This window comes from Acanthochromis polyacanthus, chromosome 9, assembly GCF_021347895.1.
Source record: "Acanthochromis polyacanthus isolate Apoly-LR-REF ecotype Palm Island chromosome 9, KAUST_Apoly_ChrSc, whole genome shotgun sequence".
Classification (NCBI taxonomy): domain Eukaryota; kingdom Metazoa; phylum Chordata; class Actinopteri; family Pomacentridae; genus Acanthochromis; species Acanthochromis polyacanthus.
This window is the reverse complement of record NC_067121.1, coordinates 41,222,984-41,241,366: the sequence shown is the minus strand read 5'-3', so window position 1 is coordinate 41,241,366 and position 18,383 is coordinate 41,222,984. Positions and strand designations below refer to the sequence as shown.

Here is an 18,383-nt window from a genome sequence, read left to right as displayed (position 1 = left end):
ATAGAGCTTAACACTGGTTTGGGTGTGTTTTTACTCACATCCACTTTAAGGTTAAATCAACAAACATGTTCTCCTGTGTTTGTGCTGAGCAACACAGATCTCTGCTGTGCAATCAGAGAAACAAAGACGATATCGATGTTTTTAACTCGGAGCAGAGAAGTCCCCCAAAGGTTGGAGGTTTTAAGAGCATTCTGTTTATTTCAGCTGAGCACAGTGTTGAGATGTAACGCTGTGAGTCTGTGTGCAGATGAAATGAGATCTGACCTCATGTTCTGCACTCCAACACCTGTTCATTCTCTCTGCCACTATTTTCTCCCTCCGTGCATTATGGGATGTCATCGGCACTCCTGGAATAGCTTCTTAGAGGTGCTTTATTTTTCTGTTTCCATCCTGAGGGATTAGTGCACGTACTGCAGCTGACATGATTCCTGACAGATTTACACATGGAGCATTTCACAGCTTTAGTTTAAAAGTCTGCCTGTTTCACTGGTTCTTTTGTTTGGCAATGAAAATGTGAACAAACTAAACAAAGCAACGGTTAAACTAAACATTATGTCAGCCAGGTTCCTCGTTTGAAGAGATAACAGCAAATAGAGCAGGTTTAACAGATGCTTTCAGGCAGCGCCATCACAAACACCATGTTAGCATTTCTGGAGACCTAACTCACCTCCTTTCTTCAGTATTGTTGTAATTATAGCTCTGCTTTTTCTGTATTGACGCTATAATAGCTCTGTGTCTGGTGGCTAACCCAGCTAGCATGGTTTAGCTAAAAGACAGCTGTCTGGATGGAATTCACACCTTAGACTTTGTTCCACTCTGTCAACATGCTCATCAGTGTATCCACTAATTCAGTCTGTGCTAAACATCACTTTAAATCCCAGATCAGTCACTGCTGAGTTACTGAATGTCAAATAATTATTAAATTAGTAATAAAATCTGCTGGCTGTTTTGGTAATGCAGCATACAGGAACTGAAACCAAAGTATCTCAGTAGATACCAGCTTCTAAATGCATCATGAATGCTTTTAATGCAACATGTCAGACCTAGCATGAAGCTGACATCTTTGTGTTTGTGTGACAGATGGAGCGAAAGCCCCGTCAGCCAATAAGAACGGGAAGAAGGCGGACTCTGGGTCCAGCAGCAGCAGCAGCAGCTTCTTCACCTGGTTCATCGTGTTGGCCCTGCTGGGCGTCTGGACGTCTGTAGCCGTGGTCTACTTCGACCTGGTCGACTATCAAGGAGTTCTTGGTGGGTCCATGTTGGAAACGCGCACACAAATACATAAGAGCAGCAGAGCCTTCATTCCACCTCATGCACCTGTCTGCAGATGTACCGCCTACCATCTGTCCTGATGGTGAACTTTAACCAGTCCAACTAGAACATTTACCCTGCTCAGAGCTCTAACATCAAGCCAGCAGCTGTTACTGTCCATCTTCTGTTTGTTTCCCAGTAATTATGTAAATGTGATCCAGATCAGAATCAGTCAAATTAAGGAAAAGCAAAAAACGCCACAAATTCAGAAGAATCGCCGTGTTTCACTGCTCAGCATTCCCATTAAGTGTTTAGAGAAACCGAAGCGTACACTGTGAACATGTTGAAATGTGTTTTAAAACAGAAAAGAACATGAAAGGACTTCTGCAAAATGTAGTGTCAGCATCAGCAATAATACAGCTTCAGATTAGAAAGCAGCATATAAGGAAATATGATGGGCATGTCTTCAGCCTACACATTTATCTCTGTTCCATGCAGACCCAGGTCTGTACTGCAGCTACCGTTCATTAATAGCTGCATTTTATTCAGGTTTTCTGTTCCATGCATGTCTTCTTCATCTCTGATCACAGAATGCTGTTACTAATCTGCTGCTCTAATGACGGACGTATTAATGTATGAAATATGAATCTGTTCTGTTTTATTCTTAATCTTTCTGTTGTTTAATATGTATGTTTGTGTTTTGCATGCAGACAAGGCTAAGGGCTTACAAATTAACCTGTCTGAGGCCTTGCAAGGTAAAAATCACCCTCTGTGACATGAAATGACTGTTTTCTCTGAGGTTGTTGTTTCCCTCTGTCCCTCCTGTTAAAACCCAGATATAAGGCAGTAAATTATCCATGTGTGGCTAACTGCCCCTGTGTGTGGCTAACTGCCCCTGTGTGTGGCTAACTGCCCCTGTGTGTGGCTAAACTGCCCCTGTGTGTGGCTAAACTGCCCCTGTGTGTGGCTAAACTGCCCCTGTGTGTGGCTAAACTGCCCCTGTGTGTGGCTAACTGCCCCTGTGTGTGGCTTAACTGCCCCTGTGTGTGGCTTAACTGCCCCTGTGTGTGGCTAACTGCCCCTGTGTGTGGCTAACTGCCCCTGTGTGTGGCTAACTGCCCCTGTGTGTGGCTAAACTGCCCCTGTGTGTGACTAAACTGCCCCTGTGTGTGGCTAAACTGCCCCCATGTGTGGCTAACTGCCCCTGTGTGTGGCTAACTGCCCCTGTGTGTGGCTAACTGCCCCTGTGTGTGGCTAAACTGCCCCTGTGTGTGACTAAACTGCCCCTGTGTGTGACTAAACTGCCCCTGTGTGTGGCTAAACTGCCCCTGTGTGTGGCTAAACTGCCCCTGTGTGTGGCTAACTGCCCCTGTGTGTGGCTTAACTGCCCCTGTGTGTGGCTTAACTGCCCCTGTGTGTGGCTAACTGCCCCTGTGTGTGGCTAACTGCCCCTGTGTGTGGCTAACTGCCCCTGTGTGTGGCTAACTGCCCCTGTGTGTGGCTTAACTGCCCCTGTGTGTGGCTTAACTGCCCCTGTGTGTGGCTAAACTGCCCCTGTGTGTGGCTAAACTACCCCTGTGTGTGGCTAAACTGCCCCTGTGTGTGGCTAACTGCCCCTGTGTGTGGCTAAACTGCCCCTGTGTGTGGCTAAACTGCCCCTGTGTGTGACTAAACTGCCCCTGTGTGTGACTAAACTGCCCCTGTGTGTGGCTAAACTGCCCCTGTGTGTGGCTAAACTGCCCCTGTGTGTGGCTAAACTGCCCCTGTGTGTGGCTAAACTGCCCCTGTGTGTGGCTAAACTGCCCCTGTGTGTGGCTAAACTGCCCCTGTGTGTGGCTAAACTGCCCCTGTGTGTGGCTAAACTGCCCCTGTGTGTGGCTAAACTGCCCCTGTGTGTGCTGTGTGTGGCTTAACTGCCCCTGTGTGTGGCTAACTGCCCCTGTGTGTGGCTAAACTGCCCCTGTGTGTGGCTAACTGCCCCTGTGTGTGACTAAACTGCCCCTGTGTGTGGCTAACTGCCCCTGTGTGTGGCTAAACTGCCCCTGTGTGTGGCTAACTGCCCCTGTGTGTGGCTAAACTGCCCCTGTGTGTGGCTAACTGCCCCTGTGTGTGACTAAACTGCCCCTGTGTGTGGCTAACTGCCCCTGTGTGTGGCTAAACTGCCCCTGTGTGTGGCTAAACTGCCCCTGTGTGTGACTAAACTGCCCCTGTGTGTGGCTAAACTGCCCCTGTGTGTGGCTAAACTGCCCCTGTGTGTGGCTAAACTGCCCCTGTGTGTGGCTAAACTGCCCCTGTGTGTGGCTAAACTGCCCCTGTGTGTGGCTAAACTGCCCCTGTGTGTGGCTAAACTGCCCCTGTGTGTGGCTAACTGCCCCTGTGTGTGGCTAACTGCCCCTGTGTGTGGCTAACTGCCCCTGTGTGTGGCTAAACTGCCCCTGTGTGTGGCTAAACTGCCCCTGTGTGTGGCTAAACTGCCCCTGTGTGTGGCTAACTGCCCCTGTGTGTGGCTAAACTGCCCCTGTGTGTGGCTAAACTGCCCCTGTGTGTGGCTAAACTGCCCCTGTGTGTGGCTAAACTGCCCCTGTGTGTGGCTAAACTGCCCCTGTGTGTGGCTAACTGCCCCTGTGTGTGGCTAACTGCCCCTTACATGGTTTGGTCCACAGAAATAAAGAATATTTATCGTTGTGTTGAAGAGTCAGTGTTCTCCTAAACTGAACCTCTGTGGTTCTTATGAACAGAAATAACAGAAGATTTACACCAAACCTGAGATATTATAATTGATTTGGTCTTTTCTAATTCAAAGCATCTTTAAATGTTTGTCTCAAAAGTTTGCTGAATCCTGCCTTAAATCTCGTGGAAAGACGTCATTAAAGCGATCTTTGTGCAGCTGCAAAGGAACGTGAAGAGTGTGTTCACTAGTTTTCCTTTGTCCAGATGTGTTCTTCTGTTTGAATGTGTGGTCACCGCTGCAGTTTGGTCTGAAGTTCTGTAAATCACTGAGCTGAAGCCACCGTTCTGTAATGTTCATAAAATAAAGGCTGTCCTTCTCTGCTGACAGCTCTCACTCCTTCAGCTACCTCAGCCTGTTTTTCCATCTGTTTTAGAGGAATTCACCAGGCTTTTGGCATACTGATTTGTGTTTTTGGAATTTCAGACTAAGTTGACTCAGTAAATGATTTAAATCCCTGATAAAGCATCCCTGTAACAGTTAATCCCAGACAGAAGTGCTGAATGATCAGCCTGCTGTATTTCCTTTAAAGAACACTGTCACATCTTTGCAACTTAAAAACATTTGACTTGTAACTAATTTATACCGCTGAGGCCGTGTATTTGCATCAGTACAACTGTAGATTTCTTTTTTTTTAAGCAGTAGAAACTGGATCTTGTCCATCACTCTGGATTTCCTAATGAGCAGAGAAATGAATGAGTGTATTAGGATGCAGTAGGATAAAGTGTGAAGCTGTCCTTTGGTGTGTGTCTGTCTGGAATGATGCATGTAAATGTGTTAAAATGAGTCTTTAGAACAAATCCTCAGTGTGCCTCTGTGTTTGTCGCTGATGTAGGTAAACTGGTGGCCTACGATACGGACGGAGACGGAGATTTTGATGTGGAGGACGCTAAAGTTCTGCTAGGCAAGTCGATTTATCTCTGATTTATAAGTAACTTTAATGTTTGCTCTCAAAAGAAGAGAAATATTCTGAATGATATGTGAGAACTGCTCCAGTTTCTGCAGCCCGCTGATCATGTGTTAAGTGTTTGAATTGCACAAAATGGCATCTTGGGTTTCTTTTGCATGGCTGAAAATCAAATAATCGACTGTTGTTCAGTGAAAATGACAGAAAAGCTGAACTCCTCAAACACTAATGTGAAGATTCGTATGTTTTCTAACTGGGTTTCTATCCAAAATAAACCCGTTTCCACCTTAAAGTTTTAATTAGACCAACATCCCTAAATCTAGCCAAAGCTTAGGTCTAACAGAATGAGGTTGGTAACAGCGCTGTAACAAACAGGGAGGTTTATAAACTAGCTGTTGTTACAGGATGGAATTACTGGGCTGCTTTATTAAACCTTTAACTACAGGAGCGTCTTCACTTTCCCCAGAGACAGGAACTTTTGTAGGAACTTTTGGCTTCCTCGCCTGTGCTTTGATCCCCTCCAATGTCCTGCTCTGGGATCTTACTTTCCTCTCAGGGAACATCGCTGACTGATAAAATGAAACAGGGTTTTCCACAACATTTTAGAGCCTGAAGCTGCTATGTCTGATGATAGTCAGGAAGAAACAGATGATGTGACTTTGTCATGGATGCATCAGTTTATTTAGCACAAGACGACAATGAGTAGGAACTTTTGATATGTCAGCAGACTGATGAGCCAAGTCCTCCAGGCCTTTGTCCCTCATTTAGAAAAGCAAATCACAACGTGCTGGAGGAATGTAGGGAGGAGCATTTGGACATCTGTTCTGCAGAATTTAAAGTTCCTACAACTCCTGATAGAAAAGCATGTTGGGTATTAGGAGTTCAGTGATTTCTGAGGAAATGTCCTTTGTGTTGTCTTGGGTTGACTCCCTGGTCTGTAGCTGTACAGGTTTTGGAGTTCCTCTCTTCTATTTGCACTTAAAGCCAGCTGTTCCTGGTTGCCTTTACTGTTTATCTCTGTGTGTTTTATAAAGGACAAGCCTTTGTTCTTCTTTATACTTATAAGTGAAAGTCAAACACAGACAGCAGCATGAAGCACTCGGTAGAACATCACAGAAAAACTAAATCCAACAGAAGAGTACACGCTTTGAACTTGGGATGATGCAGAACTCTGCAGAACACCTGGATTACCTCCTGATCATCTGTTTTCATAATAACTAGTGCTATGGGACTAGAAAATGGTTTCTCTGACACTAGACCGGCTTCAGAATCACCAGTTAAAATCTGTCTTTGTTGTTTCCTCGTGTTTGATGCTCAAAGACAAACCGTTTTTGCTTTACTGAATGGTAGAATGTCACTTTGGTTCTGTCTCTGAGCCAACAGGAAAACCTCTGTGTTCTTTAGAGACACTTCAGGATGCTGTAGTTACTCATACTGCAGGCAGTTAATGCTTAAATGATACTTTACTCAAATTAGGGCAGAGTGATGTCTTAACCAAACGATGTGCATAGTTGTCTGTCTGGGATGGCAGAGTTCCCCTCCACCACTGAACCGCTGTTTGAACAAAAGTCTTTAGTTTGCAGCCTTTAACTGGAGGACAGTCAACAGGAGAACCACGTTTGTCACAAAACGCCAGAATCCACTACAATCACTGCAGATATCTTCCCAATAATTAGTCATCCCACAACAGTATTCTATGTACTGCAGCTGATATGTCTCTAATTCAACCAGATTTAGCTCAACACTGGGATGAAGCTCCACTTTTCTCAGCTTATGTTTGTAGTTCAGGCCCACGTTTGATGAATCCACCTGTGGATATGTGGGTTTGTTTGGATGTTGAACACAAAGGAATTGGATCCAAGGAAGACAAATAAAATATTCCTAAAATCTGTTTTTCTTGGAAATGAGTTGATATCTTTCTTTTTCACTTCAAACACCTGCTTTTTGCCCCCGGGTTCTTGATAAACGTGTTGGTGTTCAGTCGTTGCATCTTCTGCTTCCTTCACTTTATCAGATGTTCACCTTTGTTCAGTTAGAAGTTTAGCAGTCATCATCTGTGCACATCAGGTGCTGCGATGGCCAAACAGACAACTCTAAAAGTGTGAAACGTTAACAGATTGGTGACGTTTCCATCCCTAAAAGCACAAATGTTTTAATTTGTACATCATATTATTGTCATTGTGCTGCTAAAACTGTCAGCACCCCATCCTGTCTGAGTAGCTGTTGTGTTTTTATGACTTTGTTTAATGGCTGTATTATCATATAATTAGTAGCTGCCATGCGAGCCACCAGGTAAATGTTGAAGACCTGCATGAGGATTAACACTGCTCTAAATGAACCAACAGGTGGCGATAACTTATAAAACAGACCGTTTCTGCTCTACTTCTAAGATATAGTTTGTGAATTTTAGCACCAGGTGATCTTTTAGCAGCCGCTGACGACAGCTTAATTTAAGAAAGACAAAAATCAGACTATCTGGCCCAGTTCAGTGCACGTTGGGTTGGATTTTACAGCTTATTTATTTACCAATTTGAAGACTCATGAAGGCAGAACACGAGTTTAGCAAAATAAAACTAAAAAGAAGCCGAAAAACCAACCAGCAGTGGACTCACCCCATCAATAACAGATATATTCATTCAGTCACTGAAATGACCTTTGAACAAATGGATTGTTTGCTTCCTGGCATCGTAGTGCACACTGCCTTTCATACCACACTCTGTCTGGTTCTGTTTTCTTTACTTTTGAAAGAATATGCAAAAGTAAATCTGTTTTAAACGACACTTTAATGACGAGATGCTAAACAGGTTCTTCTGGCTTTCTTCACTTTTGTTGGCACTAAAACATGTTCTTTCTGTAAATCTTTAAAGTGTGTATTCTCACACAGCCCTATGTTGGTCTAACATATGTTTTAATATGAAAGTCTGAAGAAAAGGAACGCACCACTTTAGATGTTTCAGTAAAGATAAAAAAAAGTCCTTAGTTGTAGTCCATTAACATTTGAACACTGAATCAGCTATCTTCAGTAGAAGTGTTTCTGCTGCCCATCATTAAGTTAAAAAGAGAAAACCAGTATGACCGTGTTTATTTATCTCAGTTTTCAGCTTTTCCTCCTTTTCTGTGCTGATTCCAAGACTGTCTACACATGAGAAACCAGCTGTGATGATGCTCCGTTATGATTTAAACACTAACGCTGCTTCACTGAAGCTAAACCCAGCGGTTGTGTTGATCGTGTGCAGACAGTCCGACTCTCTGCTTGTGTTAGTCGTTCCCTCGCTGAATAAACCTACGCTGAAAACTTCTCTTACCTTCTCCTCTTGTTTCTTTCCCTCCTTCTCTTTCCTCCTTTTCTTAACCCTCTTCAGTACATCTTTTGTCTTCGTTTGATTCCATCTTTCTTTTTTCGGCCTTTCTATTAGTTTGTTCCACTTTTTCCCATCCCTTTCCTCCACATGTTTTGCTCCCAAACATCCTCCCATGCCTCCATCCATCCCTCCCCCTCCTCTTGTTTGCGTAGGCCTGACCAGTGAGGGCGGTGGTCAGGGCGAAACCGAGGTTCTGGATTGGTTAGAAGAAGTGGAGGAGGGCGGCTCTGATTGGTTAAACGGTTTCTTCACTTTCCTGTACGGTCTGATAAACCCTCTGGAGCCCCTGGAGGAGGAGGAGGAGGAGCGCGGTGCGTCCGGAGGAGGTGTGGAGGTGCAGGAGGAGGACGATGAGGATGAGGATGACGGAGCAGTCAGAAGAAGAGCAGCTAAAGATGATGGAAATCAGGGGCAGAAGATCGTCATAGTGGGCCTCCATAACCAATAACCTGTCATCCAGTGAACCGGCTTTTTGTGTTTAACTGACGGGCCTCAACATCAGCAGCTACTGCGTCAGAAACACGGTTACACAACATTTATTTCTCTGCCCACTTTTGCAGGTTTTGACCACTTTGCCCAACCCGTAGCTTGAGGTTTCTAGATCTCCAGTCAGGCTGCATGCTGATGGCTCCACCCAGGTCCATCCCAGGTCAAACAGGACAGACTTCATTCTAGCTGCAGCAGAATCTTAAAAAAGTAGACTCCTTTAGAGACATTGTTGATTCCTCTACCTGGATATGAAAGTGATACTCAGGAACTCTTTTCTAAGTTCTGTTCAGCCTTTTTTAGAACCTGTTAATGCAGCCAGTAATCTTCCAAACATCCTGACATGCAGAGGTGGTTTGCACTGGGGCAGCTGCTCAGTTGTCCTCTTTACTACGGCTGCATGGCATAAAAACTGAAAAAACACTGAAGACTCTTGGACTTATGGCACAGTAGGCATGAATTTGTACTTTTGTAAATCTCTGTCGAGGCTTTTGGTTTTGTGTTGGAGCCGCTTTTCTATCTGTATCTGGATTTAGAAAACATTAGTGCAGCTATCAGTTAACGGCTTTCAGTCAGAAAGCTACCACAGTGGGAGGTGGTCTCACTTGCAAATGATATCTGTTTAGTTTGTCACACTCCTGAGACAAAGATCTGCACAAACAGGTTTAAAGGTGGTCCAGATAGCTCCAATGGTTGACCCATGACCTTCTGGCTTTCATTCCAGCTCACAGCCTTGTGCTGCAGGTCTTCCTCCCAATCTTCTCCATACTTTCCTGTCTAATAAAGCCGACAAAAATAACTTAAAACGGATTAAAGGTCTCTTAAAAGCTTCTATCTCGGCTACGTGTCAGAACGCTGCAGGTAACTTCACGTTGTGTGGCACTTTTTAAAGAATCACATGTTTGTTGGTGACCTAGCACTAGCAAGCTTCCCTACTCATACTATCTTCTACAGAACCACTTTTTAGACGGTGATAGTACCTCTTGGACATGGCAGATGACACCCTTTACCTCACATGAAACCTGATGTGTTTACAGACTGAAACACTCATTAAAAACGGAACCATTCTTTGCTGACATTGGATGCCGTCTCTCCCTACCTCATTACCACATCAAAATTCTGGCAGACTCAAAATCACAAAGAACTAAAACATGTGAAATCAAAGCTTCGTGATCAGATGTCATTAACCAGATCACGTTTCCAGATGCAAATGTCAATAAAGAAACTCACGGGCCCTGAAAGTTTGTGGGATTGGACTATTTTAATTCACCTTGGTGCTTCCCTTCCCTCAGGTTCTTGTGTCCTCTGCAGGAATCAGGCTTCATGTTGTTGTTTTTGGTTGTCTTTAAGTCATTCTTCTGCTCCACAGTAGCATATTTGCCTCTGTCTGTTCCCCTCGCTGCCCTCAAACCACAGCAAACCAAGTGACTGACACATACCAGTAGGTGTCAACAGTGACGGCTTTAAAACGTGTTTATTTAATGCTTAGGTTTGGTGTTGTGGGTGAAAGGAGAGGGGACTGTGCTGCTTTAGGAGGGCGTGATGGATTTAGAGTCTGAAAACGTCGATGCATTCAGGAGGCGTGTTTGCTTCCTCACAGTATAATCGACTGATAACCGTCTCAGGCAGCTGAACGTAGCTGCAGGTGTGTTGTCTGCTGCACGTGACAGAGTTTAGTGGTTAACACCTGGTTCAGAAACAGGCTCTTCCTGCTCTGGGGTGGAGTCAGAGATATTGAACGGCACAATGGTGCTGAAGCAGTAGAATTAGCCCTGAACAGATGAAGGATTTACTGAAGTCCAGAGGAATCTTCAGACCACATACAGCCAACTGTAAAACCAGTCTGCTTCAGTATATTCATCAGTCCTGTTGTCTGATGCCGACTCTGTCACAGTTTCTCTTCTTTTACACTTCAAATATCTGCCTAAAATACCCAATAAAGCCATTTAATCTGACTAATCTATTTTAAGTTGACCTTCTCTGTGGTTCTTTATCTACTAATAGAAGCTATGAGATGACTGATAAACATCTTTTGAACAACAGATTTCCATGTTCTGCTGATACCTGAGCTTACATTTCAAGCTCTGGCCTCTGTTCTGAGTATTTAAAATGTTGGTCTACTAGCTGGTGGTTGTGTGATTGTTTGGAAGCAGTTATTGTGCTGCTGCGTTGTCGATAGTAAAGCTGAAGAACTATCCATCATTTTTACACGGTCTTTGAGTGTTTATTACACAGCTCGTGTGTTTCTGTTTTTATTTATCCCTCTGTGTGTTTGTATTTGTTCTTACAAATGTCAGATGAGCAGAGTGGAGTTCATGGAGTGAGTAAAGGAAGCAGAAACAGAGGTAGTGTCTGCTTACAGGCTGGCCGAGCTTAGCTAGACTGTATTCCCGTTATAAGGGATATACGGGAATACGGTCTAGCCCTCCTCCATTGACACATTTTGACAGGTTTTCAAGCTCCGAGCAGATCAGACCGAACCAATCAGAGCACCAGAGGCGGGAGTTAACGATGTGTCATCTTCAGGGCCGAGATTACCCATCTAACACCTGTGCACCTCCCGCATACAAACAGGCTGCGTACGTACAGGATACGTACAGGCTGTACGATAGAATGCGTAATGCTGCCCTCCACTGTTGAAAGGGAGAGCTTAGATTTTCCTCAGGACCCCTGTACGGTGAAGGAAGCTGTTAAAACTACAAAATATCATGGCGGAAAAGCAGTTGTTAGGTCGCTTAGTGATTGCGTCACACATGCGTTACGCTGATTGGCTCTCTCCAATTCAAGCTGTGATCGGTAGTCCCGCCTCTGGGCTAGATTTGGTTCAATGGAGCAGTTCCAGACTGACTTTGTGTGTATTTGTAATACACAATATAAAGGCTGTCTGGTCCCCAGGCAATTACAGGATCACATTAAAGTATTCAGTCCTGCTTCAAAGCCTTTAGGTGCTCGGCTCTAGGACTCTGGATCAGTAAAAGTATTGATCATCGTGGCTCACAGGAGAGGGAGAAAGCTGCATGAATGTCCAGGACTAACCTCCATGGTGTTCTTCTTATTTCTGTCTGCTGGAACTTTAGACGGCCCGTTCTGCAGCCGTTAGTTTCTAAAACATCAGAGACGGTAAAGATGCAGTCGAAAAGCATTTCCTACAGCGTTCAGACCGCTTTCTTTTCCATCTGTCTTTTCTGTATTATCAATCTGTTTCCAGTCCAACCAGAACTCCCAGTGCCTGTTTTCAAGAGGAGACGGAGGAAAGAAGCAGGAACCAGAGGATCTAAGTTTTCTGTGGTGGGCTGCTGGCTTCAGACCTCTTAGTTTGCTTTGTGCTGGAATGTCTGAACTGCTGCTTCATGCTGGCCGTCGTTATGAAGCAATGGATGAACAGTTTTCAGTTTAAACAACCACTTAGTTTTCTGTGTTGATCCTCTAAGGGCAGTCATCAGTTGATAGAACTAGAAGTTGGTGTTCCAGTCGTAAATCTTCTGGTTTTCCTGCAGAGTTTCCCTGCATGGTTGCTGTTGAGACATGGAATATTTGCCCTTGTGTCCTCTTGCTGCACTGTCCATGGAAATGTGTTGCTTTTGTGGGTCAGACTGTGGCTTTTTATCAGCAAATGGCCCTGAATAACATCCAGGTTAAGGTTTCAGTCTGGAGTTCGTTTGACTGGAGTTCAGTCTGTCTGTGATTTATAGCAAAGTTCTCACCAAGTAAAGTTGTGGCTTTGCTGCTGCCTGAGGCTGAGATTAGCTTCAGACAGCATTTCTGGTGGATGACAGTTCATGGAGCTGTGCAAAGCTGCTGCTGGATGAACTGCTGTGTAAAAGACTGATGGCTTCACGTGTACAACAACAACGGAGGTTTTCCATGTAACGGGGAGGAGGGTGTAACTCTTCTCTTGTCTTTGTGTACATCAGATGAAAAACCTGGAGATGAGGCCAGGAGAGGAGCTAAGAAAGGTATGGTCCTGCAGCCTCCTGCATGAAGATGTGCTCTTCCAGTGTGGCTTAAAATATCCGAGTGTGTTTCACTGATAAACAAACTAAAACCCTGCAGGTGTGTTTGAAAATGAACTCCTGAGTTTATAAAAGCAGTTCTGAGTTAATATCTAGTTTTCTAACAGCTGATTTGTGGTGTTTGGAAGATATCAGTCTAATTCAGTGCCTGTGAGTGGAAAGTGAAGCGTGTGTTTTACCTGCAGAGTACCAGACTTTAGAATGCCCTTAATACCTACTTAGACTTGTTCTAGAAAACTGGTGTTGTTTCCAAAGTCTGCACGCTGCTTGGATGGGCGTTTAAGAGCATTACGGCATGGCAACGGTCTGGTTGTGGATGAAAATGTTCCTCATTGAGCTGATGTCCAGTAACAGAACCAGAGCATGGCCCTGCATCCCATAATGAGTCTACGAGAGGCGAGAAACCAAACTGTGTTGTTTGACATCCGTCTCAGAAACCTCTACGACTAAAGATGTGGGCTGGAAGCTTCGGGAAGCTCTGAAGCAGCAGCTGGCCATCATCCATGAACGTGTAGAAGCCAAAAAGCTGGCTAAGCTGGCTCTGGCCGAAGTCAGGCAGCTCCTGGCCAAGGAGGAGGAGGAGAAGGAGCTGGAGCTGGGCAGGAAGGAGATATCAGCCAGAGTGAAGGAGAGAGTGGCCACCAGGCTGAAGGAGGAGGAAGAAAAGATGGAGAAAGAGGAGCTGGAGAAGGCTCTGGAGAAACTACACAAGGAAAAGGCAAAACAACCGGATGAGGAAAAGGAAGAGAAGAAAGGAGGAGAGAAAGAGCAGAAGTCAGAGAAAAGGGCAGAAGGAGAGGGAAAGAAAGCACAGGAAGAGGACATGGAGGGAGGGAAGGAGTCTTCCAGAGAGAAAAGAAAGAAAAGAAAAGCCGACAGAGGAGGCAAGAAATGAAGTGAGAGGTGAGGAGTTTTTACAGGAATAGACTGATCCCAGAGGGCTGCATAAGGTTTGGTCAGACTCCACATCATGTTTTATTCTAGGATTAGGTTTTAAGTTTAGATAATTTTAGATGGTTTAGAGGAGTGTGACTTCATTGGTCAGATGCAGCAGAGAACATGTTTATATTACTGAGCGATTTGAAATGATTCCAGCTCTGGTAGGCCTCTGTCTGGATCTACGTACTGAGTATTTCACATTTATCTGTCACTAAGGCACGGCGCACAAATCAGCTCGTAGGTTATTAAAAAAGTGTTTTAAATCACAATAAATAATGTGTGATAAAGGCCATTTATCCAGCGAATCAATGAGTTGTTATAAGTACAACGACAACAGAAGAAACTTAAAACATGAAACATTATGTGACAGAATTACCGGTTTCATAGTTCTGTTCATGTTCTGGAGCTAGATCATTGCTTCTGTGTGACTTTTAATAGCAAACATAAGAGAGTACCTAAAAACATCTCAGAACATCAGTTCTAGAGTAGCTACACTCGGTTTGTCTGCAGGCAGCCGGCCTCCACTGTTTCACACCAGTTTTGTCATTTTACTGGGAAGAAAGGTTGAACAGAAACGACAGGAAATAGAAGAAGTGATGCTGTAAAGCACTGATGTTAAGGTGATGTACTTTACTGTTCATGATGTTTAGGTCTGATTAAAGTTCAGTTACTGGCCCACCGTTTACACAAACCTGTGACAAAATGTGAGTTTTTTTTCTAAATTAGGGGATTTTATGTTTCACTGTGACAAATATGTTCTTTTCTTTTGTCAATAAAGTTTCTGGATCCATGAAGGTGCTGTTTTTTTTAAAGTGTAAAGGAAATGTTTGGGAGTTTATCGGATGTTTGAAGAATTCAAGAATGGTTGAAAGAATCCCCAGCTGAAGCTTCCTCTGCATACATGCCGTGTTTTCTACATTTACATGAAAAACACTTCAGAAATACTAAACAAAGGAAATTAAACAGAACTTAGGTTGTGTTTAAACATAAAGCACAGAAATGGGTGAAGCAGAGGCTCCAGGCGCCACAGAGGGTTTGATGTTGAAGTGAAACTCTTCAGATAAAATGCACCAATTAGAATGACTTCATCAGAGACGGCTCATTAAGTGAAGTGCAGAACACAGCGTGGACAGAGTTCAAACAGAAGATGCTACTGGTACAAAACAAGTGATAAATGTTGAGCAGAGAAGTTTGAGATGTCTGTAATAGTAATTAAACTTATTGGGAACCACTAATGAACTTGTTTATTTAAGCCTCAAGCTGCAGACAGTTTACAGATTGGTCTATTAATGTTTATTGTGGATATTTAAATGGATGCTCTAAATATGTGTCCTGTCAGTAAGACATGGTCTGATTTATTTTCATTTTGGACGTTTTGGCATTTGTGTACATTTTGTTGTCTTTTAATGATTATCAGCCTGACTTTTGAGAAGAGAATAGTTTTATTTCCATCATACATGGAAGCATGATGAGAACGTCAGCAGCTGCTTCTGGACGGTGGATTAAAACCAGCCGAATGAGCGACAATAAATAATAAAACTGAATGTACACGTAAAACTATAACGCATGCAAAAGAGGCCAGATAAGTGCAGTACAGAGGGGGGGCAATGAGCTCAAATAAAAAACATTAAATTGAATAAATACAGGCAGGAGATGACAGTCAGTGGTCCTGGTGGTTTTCATGTTTGATCCAGAGCTGAACAGAACTGTGTAGAACTTTACAGCTGTTTTCTGTCAGCGTTTGGTTCTACAACAGTAAACTCACCTTTAAAGTGCCAGCAGAGGAAACCCAAGCCGTTTTGTGCAGATGATGTTCCCAGTTTTCCATGAAATAAACTTTTACTGGGGTCCAGAAATACGAGCAATGCAGCTATTTTTTCCGTGTGGAATTGTCCAATCATCTGGCTTATCTTCTCTGATAACGATCATCTACGTCCTGCCAACTCCCTGTCATCGTTTCATGTAGGACTCAAAGAGAAGGCCGTCCTCGTCTCGGCTCGTAGCGGAGATGCCGCCGCCCCGGTGGAAGCCGCTGACCCAGAACCAGAACCAGAACGAGCAGGTAGCGTGTTTATATCCACACAGAAACTCTGCTGGTAGGTAGAGAGGACACTGATCTCAGACTGTATGTTTGAGTTTCAAAGCTGCATACTTTAAACACGTCTCAAGAAGACGACTAGAACTGAAGTATGCTTAAATTTACAGCTGAAGAACTTGATAAAACCTGTTTTCTTAAACTAGCAGTCATTATTAGATGGAAATAGACTTTAACATGCTTGTGGTTCTATTTAACTCTATTAATGAGCCAGTCAGCTGGATTTACTGTTTACTGTCCCTCTGTCAGCTCAGTCCATCTATAAGACTAGAACTGTTTTATTTGTCTGTTCCTCAGAGTGTTTTTCTTTACACTGTAGATCAGAAATGTCTAAACCTCAATCTGAAACAAAAGCACTTTTCTATAGAACAACAACAATCATTTCTAACTCTCTGGATTGATCATCAGTGATGTCAGCCTTTTGTCATGTTTTGTGTGTTTTGGGTTCCTGGCAGCTGTGTTCTCCAGAAACTGATCAAATAATTAATAGCTTTTAAAGATTGTGGTAAAAGAAGCATTCCATTCATTTAATAAGGTGCTACAACACCAAAAATTAATTCACAAAAAGTCTGTTTTCGGCTCTTTTAGGGTTGTTGCAGGAAAATCTGTTTTTCTAGCGCTGCCTTCAGAGCCAGAAGTCACACAGATCCACAGTGGATTCATTCATATCAGACTGTTTAATAACGTTATTCACATTGCCTGAACACAGCGGCTTCATCAGACTATGATTAATTTAAACTGGAGCTGAATTTACTTCTTTCATTTAGATTCTGATTGATTTAAACCTGTATCTCAGGTTGTATGAAGTCCTACCTCAGGTCTGACCGGTTTATCACTGCTGACTCTTTAAACTGCATTTAAAGTTGAATGTAAGCAGTTAAATAGAAAACGTTCAGTAAACCTGGTCAGACATCAGGAAATTATTGCAGACATACCTGCTGTTGAAATGCCAGAAGCTCATTTGTATTTGAGTCTGTTTTTAACACACCTGAGGCTGTAAAAGTCCCAGAAACTACATGACATGTATGAAGGAATGAAGCTAAATGAACCTTATTTAGGACTGCAAATCCACAGTGGATAAAAGCACGAGGGGAGAATTTAAAAAGACCGTACTTAACATTACAAAAGTAGCTCTGTGCAAAAAATTCACTGTAAAATGCATCTTAAAGAGCATTTCCTGTTTCAGAAGTATTATAAATAAATATTGACCAAACGGTCAAACATGAGGTTTTCCCTCACTTTATGATTTCATCTCCAGATTCTTCCTGGTCTGACCCACAGAACATCTACCCAGGAATTAGTCTGATCCTGTAAACATTTACAACCACATCTTCATTCCAGATGTGGACCAGATCCAGCAGCTAGTCTTAGTTCTAAACCTGCACCGTTTAAGGCCAGACCGGTATCACAACGTGTGCTTCTGTTTTAGAGATGAACTTACTTCCTGTTTCTTGAACCTCGTGTGTTCCATCTGCAGCCGTCATTGAGCCTGACCCCGTCCCAGTGGAGGATGTTATTGAAGCTGCTGTGGCAGAAGACACGTCTGCTCCACCTCCAGGTACGTCATGGATAAATACGAAGATCTGATCCAGACTCGTGGTGGTCACATTTTAGTGTTTACAGGATCAATGGGATTCTGTTAAATCTCTGCTTCTTTTCTCTAGAGCCTGAACCTGAGGTAGCGGAGGAGCCTGAGGTGGTCGCACCTGAGCCAGAACCAGAACCAGAACCAGAGCCTGTGGAGACCACCGAGGTTAGTACTGACCAGGTTCTCCTTTATGAGACCTTCAGGGGAACCGTGTCCAAATAAGACTCACATTTTTCTTGGTACGTTTCAGTCCCTCCAGGATTTCAGGGCATTTTTCCAGATTGCTGTGGCCCTAAAATGTCTGAATTCACGGCAGCTTTTCTAAGAAATTGTCATGTTTTAAGCTTATTTGTTGTGATGAAATTGCAGGAGACATTTTTTCAGCTTTTAGAACATGTTTCAACATTTTAATTGACAATATTTATTCCTACACTAATTATTTAACGCTCCAACCCATTTCCACGAGCTGGAACACCACGGCCAGATCCTGGTTTAACCTGCAGTGGTTGGTAGATTTAAGGCACTAAGTGATCATTTACTGTTGAATGGATGACATTTGGACACGTCTGTCAGTGGATTAAAAAGTTAAGTTCACATCCTGGTGTTCACACACACACACACACACACACACACACACACACACACACACACACGTGTGTTCACACACACACACGGCTCGTGACATCCATTAATGAATCTAACTTCCCTTCATCCTTTCAGAGCTCACATTTGTTTTTACGTCTTCAGCAGTAATTCCTGTTGGTAAATGAGACGTTAGAATGGGACGTGTGCATCTTCAGACCAGAAACAGGAAGTGAATTCGGTGACATACGTGCGTTACATCAGCGCTGGGGACTGCTATGATTGGTGGAACTCACGGGAGGCGGAACAAAATTGTGAGGTCGCACAGAATTCATGAAGATTGGTTGAATTTGTGTTCCATCATGAATTCCTGGAGGGACGGACTTTTCAACTTCCTGCTTCAAACGGAGTATTTTAAATGTACACAAGAAG

The 18,383-nt window shown here is 43.5% G+C and overlaps 1 protein-coding gene across 5 annotated transcripts in view; it reads left to right on the top strand.

The window, feature by feature from the left end:
- Positions 1 to 18,383, top strand: part of asph (aspartate beta-hydroxylase) — a 37,478-nt gene that overhangs the window by 6,747 nt on the left and 12,348 nt on the right. For 4 of the 5 annotated variants that reach the window (XM_051952893.1, XM_051952894.1, XM_051952891.1 and 1 more), the window contains exons 2-7: positions 1,081 to 1,248; positions 1,962 to 2,006; positions 4,815 to 4,883; positions 15,653 to 15,748; positions 17,259 to 17,339; positions 17,446 to 17,534. In XM_051952893.1, the coding sequence (XP_051808853.1) occupies positions 1,081 to 1,248; positions 1,962 to 2,006; positions 4,815 to 4,883; positions 15,653 to 15,748; positions 17,259 to 17,339; positions 17,446 to 17,534 (548 nt within the window). The remainder of the gene's footprint in view (positions 1 to 1,080; positions 1,249 to 1,961; positions 2,007 to 4,814; positions 4,884 to 15,652; positions 15,749 to 17,258; positions 17,340 to 17,445; positions 17,535 to 18,383) is intronic. The other variant, XM_051952895.1, reaches the window with a different exon arrangement.